Below are 16,463 nucleotides of genomic sequence, written 5' to 3' on the forward strand. Positions count from 1 at the left end.
TGGTCTCTCTACAAAATATTTATTTGTCACAGCCACAACATTGAATTCTCCACATAGGTAGTATTTTGTGACAAAGCATAATTTGACTTTATGTATTTACACTCACTGGCAGATACCACTGAGGAATCCAACTCCCTATAGCAGCTCACGATCACAGAGACCAGTTTCTGAAAGGCTCACCAGGTTCCTGCCCCTGACCCAAAACCAAGGTGAAGTCTCTTAAAGTGCTAATACAGCCAAGAGGCATTGGGGAAGATACCCTGCTGCTTCCAGATTTGTCACTCAATTGCTCCTGCATCCTCCAAAGCAGGGATTGGGGCATGAATCCAGGACCTGGGAGCTCCAATAAAGTAATAAAAATCTTTCAAGACTGACTTGGAGAATGACACCTGAAATCTCCTACAGGCCAGGCAGACATGCTTAGCCACCACAGTGCTTACTTAGAGGTGGGCTCTTGAGTCTCATTTCCCTCTTGCCATGGAAAAAGGTCTTCATCCCAAAGAACATGGCGGGGATTTACATGTCAGATTTGGAGGAGGAATGCTGTTTGCTGCTTGGCCATTCTGTCAGACCTGGGAAGGCTGTTTTTCCATCAGATCTGTTTCTCATTAGCTGGCAGCCCCAAAGAATAAAGGAATTGCAGCCCTGAGACTCCTAGAGAAGCACGTAGAAGTGGAAAGCTAAAAGCTTTATTCACCCTTCCTGTCCAACTGTCTGAAACACAATCCTCAAGTTCCCTAACAACACTTGGCACATTCCCCTCTTTGAAAGCCAGATGGAAAGCACTCCATGATACAGCAAGAGAGATGTCTCTGCCTGTGTGGGTGGCAGTGGGCCCTGGGAAGGCACTCAGCTCCCACCCTGCACGGCGAACTAGAGCTCTTGTGCCTGAGCCTGAACATCCCTCTTCACTCCAGAGAGCCACTGATGTGCTTGTGTGTGTATCCTCCTAAGCCACTCCTCTGGTTCCCTTTTCCTTCAACATTTCCTGCCACAACATACCATGTTTTACAACACTGCAAGAAGAGAGCTGAACAACAACCTCTAGACAAGTGCTCAAAACCACGTTAACAAAGAGCTTTTATAGAATAAAAGACTTCCAAATGCTTCCCCATGAAAAGTAACAAGGAATATTGCCAGAGGCTATCTGCTTGCTTCCTCAGGCAAAAGACTTGAAAAACCTCAAAGATAATTTACTACTGGACGCTGAAGTTTGACTGTTAGAACACACTACAAACCCCTGTATTTTACAAAGCACTGCAAATACCAACAAAGGTAAAATAGCACCAAGCAGGCTGAAATGCAACACTGCTGAGTTCAAGTGACTGGGGCCCAAGAAAACCATCTTCTGCATGGGGCAGTTTTATTTACAGGCGACAGTGGGACAGCACAGGAAGAGGGGTGGCATGAACCCCTCATGTGCATCTCCAGCAGCAGGCCTGTGAGTGGCAGAGGGAAAGAATCCACCAACCCTGCTGGAGGAGGCAAACTCACATGGCAGACCTGTGGTTAGAAATGCTGTGTGGCAGCAGCAGCAGAGCCACAAGCACAGCACAGATGGAGCACCACGGTGTGAGCCTGCCCCATGTGGGCAGTGCTCCAACCTGAACTGAACCAGCAGTGCAGAAATGCTCAGTGCCCATGCCCTGCTCTTAGCACAGCACCTTTCCACGGAAGGAGGGGAAAAAATGCAAAAGGCAAAACAGAAACAGCTTTTCCTCAAGGCATTTACTTTTCCAGAGTCATGATGTGAACTCTATACAGCTGAGATCAACTTTGCTGTAACAGGGGAACATCAGGACAACTGACCTAAGGAAAACACTCCAGCATGGTTTGCCAGTATGGAGTGGCACTGGAGAGCAGAGAGAACATGCCCATTATTGTCTTGTCACCTTGTCAGCTTTTCATATTTCTGAGCACGGAAGCACGTGTGACTGGGCAAGGGAAAGAACAGACTCCCCAAGCTGTGACCCAGCACAAACCCAAGTGTGTTTGGAAAGGCAAGAATACAGTGAATGCTACATTTTCACCAGGCCTGTCCCAGCTTGCTGGTGGATGCATTCCATTGAAGCAGCATTTCAGGAAAATGAAACTGGAACTGGGCTTGAAGACCAGCCTGTCAGCTTTTCTGTGCTACAAGCCCCTGAGGCAGGAGAGTATGTCCCTCCCTATCTCTCTGCAGGGGCATTCCTTGGAGCAGTTCCACAGCAAAGCAGAGTCAGCACAGTCATGCCTAAGATTTTTAAAATTAATTGTTGAAGATCTGACAAAAGATGCATTGCTCTTTTGGGGCTGTCACTGGAAGAAACCTGCAGACCAGTACCAAACTGTGTGATGGACTACCTACACATCAGTTTTACCAACAAAGGGATACCGGTCTAAGCCTGGTGTGGGATGAATTTTATGGAGCTTATTTACAGACCAGGGGGCAGAAAAACTGCATCAGTGAAAGTAAACAGCCTAGACACCTCACATTACTGGCCCACATCATATTCTTTTATATCTAAAAGTAAAAAAATATGGCCCATTCCCACTGCCCACCCACCCCATGATATTTACATGTAAGATCAGCCAAGATGGTACATAAGGAAGATACACAGGCAGACTGTGCTTTCAGTCTCAGTGTGGTTTCTCCATCTTCCTCCTGACAGACTCCTTTATTGCTCGGGACACTGGCCGGACCTCAGCAGTGCTGTCAACGCCTCCAGAATGTTGACACAGCAAACAGCAGGGAGGCTTTGGCAACCTCTGACAGTGGATGAAACCTGTGCAGTTGCACACTAAATTGCCAAAAAAAAAGATGACAAGATGTATGAGGTACATTCACAGCTACCCACACTTCTGGTGCATGTTCCACTGCAAGAGAATCCAGCATCTGCCGTTGAAAACTGTCAGTGTTCACATTTGGCACAGAAGTACTTGCATCTGTGGACTGCAGTGAAACCAAAGATCCCAGACGTTAAAAACATGCACTTATGGGAAGGAACTGCACGCTCCACGTTGGAACATCAATAGCCTTGTGCACTTACAGCAGGAAAACACATAATTACAGCTTTAAAAAATGCCACAAACATTTTGTAGATAAAACAGACTTCACGGCTCTAAGAAATAACACTGTGTCAGTTCCACCTTGGGCTAAAGCCTGCTGGGCATGGACTGGAAGGTAAAAACTTGTAGCATGCTGCTTCTTGAGCGTGCCAAGAGGCCCAGAGGAGCAGTCCTCACAACGGAATGCTGTAGATAAAGGTAAGACATGGAAAATACGCAGGAACACAGTCTAGGAGATGTAGGGAATTCCAAAACTATGCTTGCAATGACTTGCTGCTGTTAGCAGTGCAGGAGCCATCCGACAGCAGCCACAGGAATTAGTCATCAATAGTTGGCAACCAGAAGGCCTACAGAGGAGGAAAGATAACATCTTTTCATAGCAGAACACAAATCTCTCCTACCCCACCCTACAGGAGCTGCCACCTTCTGCAAGCACACACGAGAGGCACTGAGCCTTCTCAGATTCATCTCTGGAAGGCTCAGCACCTCATGGAGCTCAGAGGAACTTAAAGCCCACTTCCTTACCATATTGGAACATGCACTAGCGAAAGTCATGAATTTGGGATTGAACTGCAGACAGGTTATAGGACCTGTGTGTTTTCCATCTAGGACAGCCACCTTCATCCCACTTTCTCCATTCCAAACATGGATCTTCCCATCCTCCGAACCTGAAGGTAGGAGTGGAAAACAAGATATGCAAGATGCACTGGAGAGGTCAGCAGAGGAAAGGAAGAACATTTTTTTTCTGTCATAACTTTAGAACAGGCAGATCTCAACTTCATAAGATAACCTGTAGAGTTCTCCAAGTGTCACAAGGGCACGTACAAAACATCACGGAGTTAAAACACCTGTAAGCAAGCACAGGTTTGTACCTTTGCACTGCAGAGACTCAACTACACAACAGGGAAACACTATTCAGGCAAAGATGTTAACTACTCTCACCCTGTAGTACCCTCCACCAGGAAAGGAGAGCTGACATCTCCAGCTGTGGAGAAGAGACCCTGACCAACCTGCATCAATACGCAGAGGCCAAGTGCTGGGAAAAGAGTCATTGTTCACACAAGTTCTCAGTTCAGACACAGGCAATGTCTCACTCAGTGGGCACAGAATCAAACCAAAGCCTCTACCATGGAAGGTAACCAGATTTCAGTGCACTAAGCTAAATATCAGAAGCTCCCCTGGAGATACCGACTCTCCACACTAATATAATGGGACAAGTCTTTCACTTTAAAATGACATTATTCAAACTCTGAGGCTGAGAATTTTCTATCTTTATAATTCGGTTCTGCTTTAGATTCATTTTAAACAGGATTTCTAATAAAAATGTAAAGCATTTTCTTCTGCTTCTGTATTTATGCCTGTAGCCTTTCAGGAAAAAAAAATTAAGAAGCACAAGTTGCAACTGTATGTAAAAACTGAACAGGAATAAGTGGTTTGGAACTTCTACTACTGTTTTAATTTGGAAGAGCACAACAGGAAGGTAAATATGTGCAATAGAGCGCTCTCCAGAGACAAACTAAACAAACACCCCACCCCTCTTCTCTGCTATCAGGAAGTTCTCAGCCAGAACAAAAGAAAAGAAGCTTTGCCAAGACCATCACTCATACAGGAAAAATGAGGATCTGGATATCAAATTACTACTAAGTTAAACATGTTTGATATATCAGCCACAGAAATAAGAACAAAATATAAAGTCCTAGGAAGGGGCAACACCACCTAGACTCATGTGACTTGTATCCACAGGTCCTGTTGGGCAGCAGGTGACTGAAGTGCACATTTTGGGGTGCCCAAGGTGCAGCACCAGGCTCTACAGGAGTTTCAAGCTCATTTTTGCCAGCTGCTTCCCTCAGGAGTCCATCTTGCAGGGGGCCAGGGGAATTGTACACTGGGAGCCACCAGGCTGATGCCTATAGCTTCTGTCAAGGGTTAAGAACTTGTTCCACTGATACAGGGATTTACAAGAGCCACATGAACAAACTGCAGCTGCCCCAGAATGTCAGCAATGCAGAACACCTCTGAGGATGTACAAATGCACCAAGCTACGAGACCAGTCACCCAAGCACAAACATGTGCTTTAGCCACCAGGAAACAGGGGTTGGCCACAACACAGCCACAAAATGCTGTGAGGCAGCACATGAGGGCGTCCTAGCCACAGGTAAAGGACCACTAACAAACTGTGTGACTGGTCTTCCCACTCTACAACAGTTTCCTTGTTTCTCATCTATTTTGGAACAGTATTTACATTTAAGAAAAGAAGAAAAGACTTCTTGAAGGCTTTTTTACATTTCAGTCTAGAGAACACTGAACAATCTAACAAAACAGAACACTGTCAGTGCAAAGAAAGCTTACAGCTGCATTGTATTATTTAAATACATTCTGTTTCCCAACAGACACAGCTTTAGCCCTATGTAACACAGCTAATTTCAGAGCACTGCAATTCTTGCCAAGAATTATCTTACCTATCATGATGAACTGAGAGTCTGGTGTGAAAGATGCCTCCAGCGTGACAGCCTTACTATTGTTATAACCCTATGGCACAAAACAGGAGAATATATAGTAGCGAGTGTATCCACAGCAATCTCACAACCAAAGGGCACCTGCTCCCCAAACTAACACCAAGTTTTCCAGTAAGTAGCACAGGCAGCAGGCTCACCCCAAAGGTGTGCAGCACAGCTCCTTTGAAGGCATCAATCAGCCGAATGAAGCCGCCGTTTGTCGAGATGAGGATGAGTTTCCCATCATTGCTGAACTTCAGGCCTGTCCACTCACACGTTCGGTCATACTGCATCTTAAATGTAGCAAATGGCCCCTGCAGAGAGAAAATGGGAAATATGAGGAAGACTATGCATTACTATTTACAAGAATCTGTTAGCACAGGAAAACATTGCAGATTTTTAAAAGAAAATCCTTAGCCTTAAGATACCAAAAGACAGTCAAAGCAAACATGGCACTGCATGTGTAAGTTTCAACATAGGAATCCAGTTTCCAAAACAAAAAAGAGTGCAATAGGCTGTTTCAATCCACCAGTTTCATACAAATTAAATTAAGGTAGGAATGAGTTCTCGAACAAGGCTGCTAAATGAACTCAGAGAAAGAGTTTGAGCCAGTGTAATTGTTCTCTGAATTTTGAAAACCACGGACCTAACTATGCTCAGTGCTTATTCAGTTCAGCTGCCCACACCACTACAGTTTCTTTTGAAATTTCCATTCTTTCTGACAGTCCAGTTCAATCTTTGCCAGTGTTCTTCCACAATAGGCAACAAGGAAAGAAAGGCCAAAACCACAGAACAAAGAGCCTAAGCTGGAGTTTGGAGCAGGTTCAAGAGCCAGCACTTTAACACTGGCTCAGAGTGTACCTCAGGATTTGTATCTCCTGCTATCCATGATATGTGTGCTTACCAAGAACTCTCTAGATGCCAAGGAGGCACCCCAGACAGTAAGCTCAAGTACACAAATCCAGCCTCTGAGCACTGAGTTTAGATTACTTCTTGCAAGATAAAAGTTGTAAGAAGGGAAGTTTAGGGTATCTCACCTTATCAAAAGAACGGAGATCATAAAGCTTCACCATTTCAGAATTGACTCCAGCAGCAAAAATCAACCCTTCTGGGTCAAAAGAACACACTGGCTTCCCTTGTAGATGCATTAAACCCTAGAAATAGAAATAAACATATTTATTTTGCAAGAACGATGTTCACATTTCTGCCACCACCCTTTGAGTCCACTGTGAGCAGAACAGCACACAAAATATGACTAGCAGTCTGTGCATGTTAGTCAAACATTTTTATGAACTGTATGTTCATACACAAGAACACATCTTTGATTAAATGTGTAACACATTTAACAAGTTTCTGCATTTCTCTCTAGTCTAGAGATTTTACTACTTCTCTTCTTTCCCTTGTAGGTCAGTTTTCCCTGTGGTCTCTGAAGGCACAGGCAGGCAGTGAGCTCAGCCAATGCTCAGGGCCTGCTGAGTGTGCCAGCTCTGGTTTCCTGGGAATATTTCCAGGCAGTATGGCTGCCATCTCATGGACCAACTGAAAACTGCAAGTAACACTTCCCAACCTGTTTCCCAGACCTGGCAGATGCAGCTTCCAGTTACAAGTCGTAGTTTTACTATTCTTACAAGTTCAGGCATTAGCATAAATCACAGAATTGCTACTGCACTTACAACCCTATCTCATCTGCAGCAACTCAGAGATGGAGATTCATCCCAAAGGAAACCTACACTGGAGTTAAAGGCACACTCCCCTAAAAAAAGCAGAATTAAGATCTGCCAGACAAGGCTTGGTTTGAAGAATGATGATAAAAACATTTTGTAAGAAATGTAACTTTCATTTACAGTTCCATCATCTAGAATAAACAAAAAGTCCTCTCTCTCATTAGCAAAATGGTCTCAGGGAGATGGGGGAAATATGAGAGCACAACACGATGTACCCAGATAGCAGGACAAAACAAGTCAGCATCACTAAAGGTAGAGATTCTACTTCTAGTCTTTCATTTCTGCCACTGCTTGCAGTTCTTGTATATTTCTCAGCCCTTACAAGCCTGCTTCCACTAAAAAAAAAAAAAAGTGAAGTATTCCAACAAAATAAGTCAACAAAACCAAACAGGATTCTGTGTCTTGCTATCAAGTCAAAGCTGCTCACAAACAGTTCTGATGACAAACAGAGGTGACACGAGGAGGTGGCAGACCATATAGCTGCTGTGTTACTCTAGATCACCAGTTTCTTCATCAAATTTAATTGCATCAAGGCACCAATTTGAGACACACACTACAAACACTCAGAATGAAGATGAATTCTCAACACAGGAGGGATGCCAGCTCAGAGAGAACACTCTCTGCATAAGGTAGCAGCCTGATGAACAAGCTGATGACATCCAGCCCTTCTCTTGTTTCATCAGCTGTGGGTGTTATTTCTTGCTCTCCCCAGTGCCTCTCCAACAGAGACACAGGTGAGAGCAAGTGGTGTTACACCAGTAATACACACACACTGCACAGAGATTCCTGATCCGGGCTCCTTCAGGAAGATGTCAACACTGAATCAAGAGCACACACTTCTGGCAGTGTTTTTAGTCTGTTACAAACACACATCCATTTTTTATCCTTCCAACTGAAAATTCAACACATTGTACACATGAATTTTATAACCTACCTGGCAATTTGGAGAGCGGAGATCCCAAAGTCGAATCGTTTTATCCAGAGATCCAGAAATAAAAGTATCATCCACTGGAGACATTGAAAGGGCAACGACCCTGCAATACAGAAACCGACATGCATCAGAGACAAACCAAAGTGAACGGAGCAACACCCACCCCAACAGCTGTGGACAAACCCATCACTGAACAAAGCAAAAAGCAGCATGAAACAAGTGTAATGGAACTCAAGCCCCTTACCATTTTCATTTCAATTTCTCCTGTCCTGTCCCCAAGCCACATCTCACCTTTTTGTGTGCCCTGGGAAATAGCGAATGTATTTGTTGTCATGCAGGGAGAGGTATCGGATTGTGTCTGAAACACAAACAAACCATAAGCTTCATTATACCACCAGCCCAAGGTTATCTGAAAGTGATCACAAGTAACTTGCTCCCCAGAGCAATAGTAATCCTACCACAGTGCTTAAGTCTGGTCATTTAATTTCAAGTAAGACTTGGAAAGAGAGTCAAGTTAGATAAACCAACTCAGCTCTTAAGCAGAACTGAAAATTAGATGACAGGAAAAGATACTTCCCACAGTCTGAAGTCACATTACATTTTAAAAACAACTGTCATGTGATTTATGCAAGGTAATTTCAAAGGTGCTAAAATTTAAGTAGCAGCAGGTTTTATTCCATTGCTCTCACAAAATGGAGAGTTTCAAATTTACAGAGTCGACACTACCACTTTGCATTGCTTTGCAGCATGAATATTGCTCTCTCTCCACATACACATTCAGCAAACAAATCTCCAACTAAGCAGTACACACAGGAAATGTACTAATTCTGCAATACAGCTAAAGAAAAAAACATAACTTCAAAGTCAGGACAAGATCATTAAAACTAGCAGTTTAAAAAAAACAACTTATTTTTGTTTAATCTGATAATCATCAGCTTCACACTTTCTCTGCACTAAGCTCTAAGAAAAAGAGTAATCTAAAGCTTAGTGCACTTCAAGCAACCTTAAACATAAATTGAATAGATGAGAGCAGCAACACAACATTTCTCAAGTGCCAATTTTATCCTGAGTATAGGTGAACATACCAAGAGTAACCCACAATTCTGGAAGAAGCTGTTGAGACATCCTACCCAAAATTAAAAGAAATCCTTCAAAGAGGAAACAATTATTAAAAGACAGAAGCCACTTTTTAAATCTTCATGTGCAGACTCTGTACTGCTGAACAACAAGTCCTGCTGAGGGTCAAGGACATTTTTACTTCTGACTCAGAAGAACATGTGCCAAGAGGATGCAACATGTACTGGGTGTTTTGACTGTCAGAGTGTCTGTTGTGTTCAGAATGTTTTGAAAGACTCATTCAGCAAAAGCTTCTATCTGTGCAAAAATTATCAAGTTCTCATTTTTGCCTAAGGTTGCTCATCAAGCTGAGATCAGAAGTCTAAACCACCCTCCAGTATTTGACAAGCAAACTGAAGCTGATTGAACAAGCTGAAAATGTAGTACTAGTGACAGTTCTAAAAAGCTCTAAGTGACCTGAGGAGATTAACCAAAATATAAATCTCTAACACCAGCTGGATCCATTGGATAGAACCAACGTGCTTCAAACTTGCTGTAAAGACTCATCTCTCATTTTTCCTGCAAGAACTGTCATTACCTGATCTCTGAAGTATCCATGCAGAATTCCATCCTCCTCTGCAAAAGAGGAAGCACTGGGGAATTGTGCTGATCCTCACTGCTGGCAGTGCTCTGTCCCAGGCAAGGCAGTGGCCTGTACAGTTATCTCCTGTACCGGGTGGTATCATAGACCCTCAAACTGTACAAACTACTACCTCAGCCTGGAAACAGGCAACAGGAAATAAATCCAGAGGTCTTGAGGAAATCTTCACAAGTAGATTGGTAGCAATTCAACAGAAAAAATGTTTGGAAACAAGCACCAGCATTCCTATAGCATGTTTCTGAGGTAATTTTCCCTCCCAATACCTGCAAAACAGGTTAATACAATGCACCTTGCCCATGACCACAAGCATTAGGGACTACAGAGTACCTGGACTCCTAAGGAACACACTATTGGTTTATTAAGGTTACAATTTGTAACAGCAACAAACATTCTTACACTGTCTCTTTTTCTTTACTTCTAAAGAAGTGTTCACCATAATGCTACCCTGCAGCAGGAAGATTTAAGTCTTAAGGCTTACCAGGGCTTATAAACAAAACCTAGTACTCAAAAAGGCATTAAAATGCTTCATTAAATTAAATAACAGCCAAATAAAAAATGTGACATATAATAATAACATAATTTTAAAAAACAAGTAGGTTCTGACACAGACTAAAAAGGCACATGCTTCCTGTGACATTTTTGCACCATTAAATCCAGTTCTGGTGGAGACTTCCTTGTTCCTCTAGTTTCAGGCCTTGCTCTAGTTTAACCTGACTTCCTAACAACTTCCATCTTCTCTAAATTCACAGCCTTTGCAATTCCTTTAGTAGCCTAGCACATATCACAAGTTACCAGCATCTCTACTGTTAAGTTTCATCTCTGCAAAGGAAAAACCAAACCAAAACCTCTACTGCAGAAATCATGAGTCTACAAGTACAATGTCAAAGCCCATTTGTGAAATGCTGTGCTAAGAGACTCGGCCATTGCAAAATTCTCAGACACTGACTACAACAAACAAAAACAAGATTGAGCTCTGTGACCTCCTCCAGGCTTGGCTGGTGATTTGTTGAGCTACCTGAAGCTCCTGCTCTCCCTTCCTCTGCAGCTGAGCTATGTGTACCAGACAGAGCTGTGGCATTTGGCCCAGCTGCTCCTTCCACCTCACTCACATGTAAAAATAAAGGTGCAGAGGTCGATGACAGCACTGATACCAACACCAGCTGAACAGCAGAATCCAAGTTTGATCTCCCTAACAAAGTTTATTTCTCAGTTATTGCAGCAGTGAACAAAGCATGAGTAAAGAATCTCAAGGGACTCACACCAAGCTGTGCATTAGTGTTGGACATTAATTCCCTCCTCTGCCTCTGACAGATTTCTCAGCACTGAAGAGTTGTTATAACTTTTCCCCAAATCTTTAGTGCTAATTCCAGACATGTAGAGTAAGGAGATTAATATGCTCCACTCCAGTGGATCACTTACCATCTATTTTGTTGGAGCTGTACACAACAGTATTGGCAGCATGTGTGTATCTGATGAGATCCACCCCATACTTCTTACTGTACAGGGTCCTCTTTGGTCTGTCAGGAGGAAGCAGAAATAATTGCCATCTTTGCAACAAAAATCTCAAAACAAAACTCACATCAGCAAGGCCTGTTCCCACTGAGGCATTACATGATTGTTTCAAGAAGTCAGATGTTTTTATACAAAGAAAGAAAAGCTTTTGTATATGATTTTCAAACAAGGATCTTGTTGCTTCTCCAAAACAATCCCTAGGCTTGAGGAGTTCTCTGTAATACCTGTAAAATGCACGTGTCTCCTCCAAAAAATTCCTTTTCCTATGACATCTACTGCAAAAAGAAAAGGAGGAGCTAACACAATGAGCACAGCAAGCAGCATTGTCTTACTGTGCCCTTGCCCATTCAAATCTCCCATTTATCTGCTGCTTATCTTAATTGAGAATAATTTGTCTTTGTTCTCTGTTACTTTAAAACCTAGAACAGGACGTCTCATTCCTGGGGTACTAACCCAAACACATCTATATACCAGTCATCTGTAACATACATAGTAATACAGGGACTTTTCCAAACCACTGCAGAATTATACTTGTATCCAATCTTAAGGCAAGAAACTCAAATTTAACATTTAGCAACAGAATGAAAAACACTCTGGTGAGAGCCAACATAACCTACAAAACTGGGTTCTGGGCATCTGGTAAGCACTGTAGTACTAGAAATTAAAACTGCAGAGCAAGCTTAGAAGCAGCTGGCTAATCAGGGTATCTCACAGCAGTGGTGCCTGTTTGAGCAGGCATCCTCCTTCCCCTTTCATCCCCAGCTAAGGGAGCATGAAGGTTCTGGAGCTGAAGTTAACTTCCTGAAGTTATTTCTAATCCAGAAATTCATAACTCTGGTTATTACACAGGCCCACAAAATACTTTACCCACACAACCAAAGACAACAGCACGGGAACGGAAACAAACAGCAGGAGCAATCGAAACCAACACTGCTGCCAAGAGAAAAGTTTGCCAGACTACACCCTCAGGCAAGATATTCCTATTATGCTGGACTTTTTCCTTTCTTCACTAGCCTCAACCTGACACACCCAAACAAGAGCACAAGTTGGAGACGTTTCAAATCAGAACAAAACCTGACATTCATTCTTAAATATCAATTCTCAAACAGCAGTAGCCATAGGGCTTTGACTTCAAACAAATTTGCTGGGGACAAGTTCCCATGAAGTGAAAGCCAATACAGCAAGTGCAGTGAAAAGCCACACACCACCTGCAGCACAGACCAAACCTCCACTGATTCTTGCCCAGTTCCTCCAGCAGTTTTTAAAATCCTTCTTCAGATCCAAACAAGCCACAGAAAAAACTACACCTAGTTTAAATTCTGACACACTCTAACATTATGTATGATGTACTTCACCACATTGCTTTCTGAAGTTACCTCAGCTATGCTAATGACCAACCTGGTGGGAATAAAACCCAACAACAAACCAAGAACAAACAAAAAAAAATTTTAAAAAATCTCAAAATATATTCTATATTAGATTCTCCCATGCCTAGTTTGGCTTTTCCTTTTATATTACAAGTTTAAACCTTAGAAGATCTATTTAGAATAAATTAATATATAGAGAGACAATAGACAGTCAAAGGCACATTCACCAAAAAGATAGAGAGTTCTGTGTTCTATAAAAGGTGAAGTTTTCATGTAAACTGATACAAACAGATACAAACAGAAGTATCATAAGACCTGTTGCCAGTAAACCATTTTAAACACAAACAAGAAAACTGTTTTTTAACAACAAATCACAATCACAAAACAATTCCAAGGTCAAGGTCAATCTATCCAGCCCACCTACAAACAAAGCAATACTGACAAAGAAAATACAAGATCTCAGTCAAATCTGCTACAAAGATGAAACAAAACACAGGCAAGATTTGTAATATCATCTGTGCCTTGGTTTGAATCACTGCTGCTGTGGGTGAAACATCACCCACAATCAGGAATGTGGATGTGCCCAGCAAACACCATGGCTAAGCAGGAGTCCAGACCCATCCCTTTGTTTGCATCCAGAACACATAATTGATAACACTAAAACACAAGCTAAACCTTTACTAGAGCACCATTCTATCATAGCAGGGACACCAATGTTCAGCTTTTCCCAGTCTCAGGGATTGCTGTACATCCCAACACACAACTGTCCAACAAGTTTCCACAATCCTTAAGTCCCCAGTTAGTCTCTTAGTTATGCTTCTGAGCCAGCCTGCTGTGAAAGAGATTTGGTGATGCAGGATGGGTTAAAAATTTAATAACAAATTAGTTGCTTGCACATTTTGAAAGAGAGGTGGAATCTCTGGACCAAAATTATTGGATGCAATGTCAGTTTGCCTAAGCCCAGAACAATACAAGTTAAGGAGATAATCTTGTCCTGTCAGCCCTTGGCTACACAACACTGTTTCAACTGCCCTGAAACTGTCAGAAGCTGAAGTTCACCAAGATGGAATTGGACACATAGAGCCCTACAACTCACTTTGCTGTAGCAAAACAAACCAAACTAGGTGAGGATATTCCTAAAGTACAATCAAACAGTTGCATTTTAATTCTACCAGCAGAACTGTCATTAACAGAGGATACACACCAAATTTTCCCACTTTTACACAGGGAAAGGCATTTCAGGCCATTTGATGAAGTAAGGTATCCTACATTAAACCCCAGAAAGCAGAACATTTAATTGTCTCCTGGCCATTATATCCAAGCAGGTAAGAGTTTCAAGCACTTGAAATTGTGACTTATAAGGAAAAATAAACTAACTAGCAGACTGAAACCGCCACAGCAATCATTGATCACTCAGAGACCTCAAATATCATCTTTATATTAATTTCCAGTGGCAAAGTAATTCAAAGCAAAACTTTCCAGGTTAAAGAACAAGTGTGTCCTGCATCCCCTATTATCCCTAAAAATCACAGCTACACTTTCAAGACAGCTGATAGTGCATGAGAAGCCTTCAAATAATTTTAAAATTTTATAACCACTAGAGAACTTCATCTTGATACAGAAGTTACCTTGAAATTACTCTCATTGCCCTGCAGCAGACGATCACTGATCTACATTTAACTTAATTAAAGCAAACCCTCTGACTATAAAGCACATCAGGATTAGATGGAGATTGGAATGAAAGGGCCAAATGCCTCCTAACCCATCAAACTGTTCTTTACAAGTTTGAAAGGGGAAGAGCAATCAATACCATCTGCATTAACATCAGCCCTGCTACTACTGTATATAATTAAGATCTGGGATACGATCCATGGCACACTCCATATGTATAGAGTTATCTGTTCTTACATAAATAAATATTAAATATTTTCATATCAGAGTTCATTCTAGTAGATGGGGATACCAACAACTTTACTGTGTAAAGCAATCAAACAACACAAAAGTCTAAAATAATATATAATAGGTGTGCCACAAAATTAAGAGAACATGCAGGAGGCAATCTTTTCTCTCAGTAAATATGATGTCTTGGCCTGCTTGGAAAAGCAGAAGGGTTAGGAATTTACCAGAAAATATATACAACACTGAAATATCTCTGTATTAACACTCTAAAGCCATTTCTTTTTACCTTTTTTTACAGTATTACCCTGACCTCTCTATTCCCTGTCCTATAACACACACACTTGTTTTTCTTTCATGTTCTGTGTAGATGTGATGTTTCCCAGTACTGACTTTACAAAAAAAAAAAAACAAAACCAAAAAAACAGGAACAACTAACAATCTCAGAACTACATCCCTGCACCAATAAGCACATGTAAAACTTAAAATTGGAAGGAATTTAAAGCAGACAAATGCACACTTGCATTTTAATGGCATAACGACACCATTTGGCTCAAATTGCTCAAACTCTCATAGACTAGAAACATCCTTGGTGTAGGTTTCTATTTTCTGAACAGGAGCACCAGATCTCAAGCGTTCTGCAAATTTCTGACAGTTTATCCAGAAAAAAAGATAAGCACGATGTGATCAATAGTAGAAGAAAGATAAAACTGGACAGTTAAGTGAGAAACTGAAACACATCCTCAACTCATTACTCTTAGGTAATACAAATCAATCAACACCTTGATTAAGTACATCTAAACTTAGACAATATTTGAAGACACAGGCAAATCACACATATTTTAACTGCACTTTACAGATAAGGACACAACTAGAGAAAATTATTTAAAACACAGAGGACCACAATTGTCTGTGGCAATCCAAGACACCACTTAGGAACTGAGTTTTATTCTCTATTAATTAGCGAGACTTGAGCCCAGAGATCCCAAGAAGTCGGTTGCATACCTGCAGCAATTGTGAGACCTGCAAATGTGGCCAGACCGAATCCTTTAGGCTTAGCAACTGTTTGGCTCCCGCAGAACTTTTGCTTACACTTAGGAAATTATCACCACTGTCTCCAGCCTACCAAGACAACAAGCATACCCGTAGAGCAGGCAAACCCCATGCTGCTGCCATCTGTGCGGCTGAGATTCTACTGACAAGCCTAGGCTAAAAAATAACAGGAGAGAAGCTAAAGCTAAAGCTGAGCGGCGAGATCTGTGGGCAGTTTGTTCCCAAGGCCACCACGGGCAATCCCCACGGCCCCAGAGCCCGAAGGCCGCAGCCCACAGCCCCGCCACTCACTTGCCCTCTTGGCAGTCATAGAGAACGATGGAGTCATCGTCGCTGCTGGAAATGACGGTCTCGCCGTTGGGGCTGAAGTCGAAGCAGTTGATCTTGTCCGAGTTCTCGCGGAAGACCTTAGCCACGCGGAAGCTCCGCAGCACGTTGTCCGTCAGCTTCATCCCGCCCGCCGGGCCGCGCAGAGCGAGGGCGGCGGCGCTGAGGGCAGCCGGGCGGGGCTCCGGGCGGCGGCGGGAACGGCCGGGCCGGGCCGGGCCGGGCGGGGCGGGACGCTGAGCGGGGGTGAGGGGCCGTGGGGGGCGGCGAAGGGCGGTGGGCTCGGCGGGCTCGGCGCGGTCAGGCCGCGGAGAGGCGGCTCCCCCTCATTGTGTCCGCCATCTTGCGGCTCCGGCGGGGCCGCGCGGGACACCCTGGGAACGGAGGGGCGTG

The 16,463-nt window shown here is 42.9% G+C and overlaps 1 protein-coding gene across 1 annotated transcript; it reads right to left on the reverse strand.

Annotated features, from left to right (window-relative positions):
• Nucleotides 1–16,440, reverse strand: WDR82 (WD repeat domain 82). Its single transcript, XM_079317478.1, has 9 exons — nucleotides 16,035–16,440; nucleotides 11,335–11,432; nucleotides 8,490–8,556; nucleotides 8,202–8,301; nucleotides 6,581–6,697; nucleotides 5,702–5,857; nucleotides 5,508–5,577; nucleotides 3,574–3,716; nucleotides 1–3,395 (listed from the first exon to the last, which is right to left on the reverse strand). The coding sequence occupies exons 1-9, from the start codon at nucleotides 16,193–16,195 to the stop codon at nucleotides 3,366–3,368; spliced, it is 942 nt and encodes a 313-aa protein (XP_079173604.1). The 5' UTR covers nucleotides 16,196–16,440; the 3' UTR covers nucleotides 1–3,365.
• Nucleotides 16,441–16,463: the final 23 nt, after the last annotated feature.

Source organism: Erithacus rubecula (genome assembly GCF_903797595.1).
Source record: "Erithacus rubecula genome assembly, chromosome: 13".
NCBI classification, from domain to species: Eukaryota; Metazoa; Chordata; class Aves; order Passeriformes; family Muscicapidae; genus Erithacus; species Erithacus rubecula.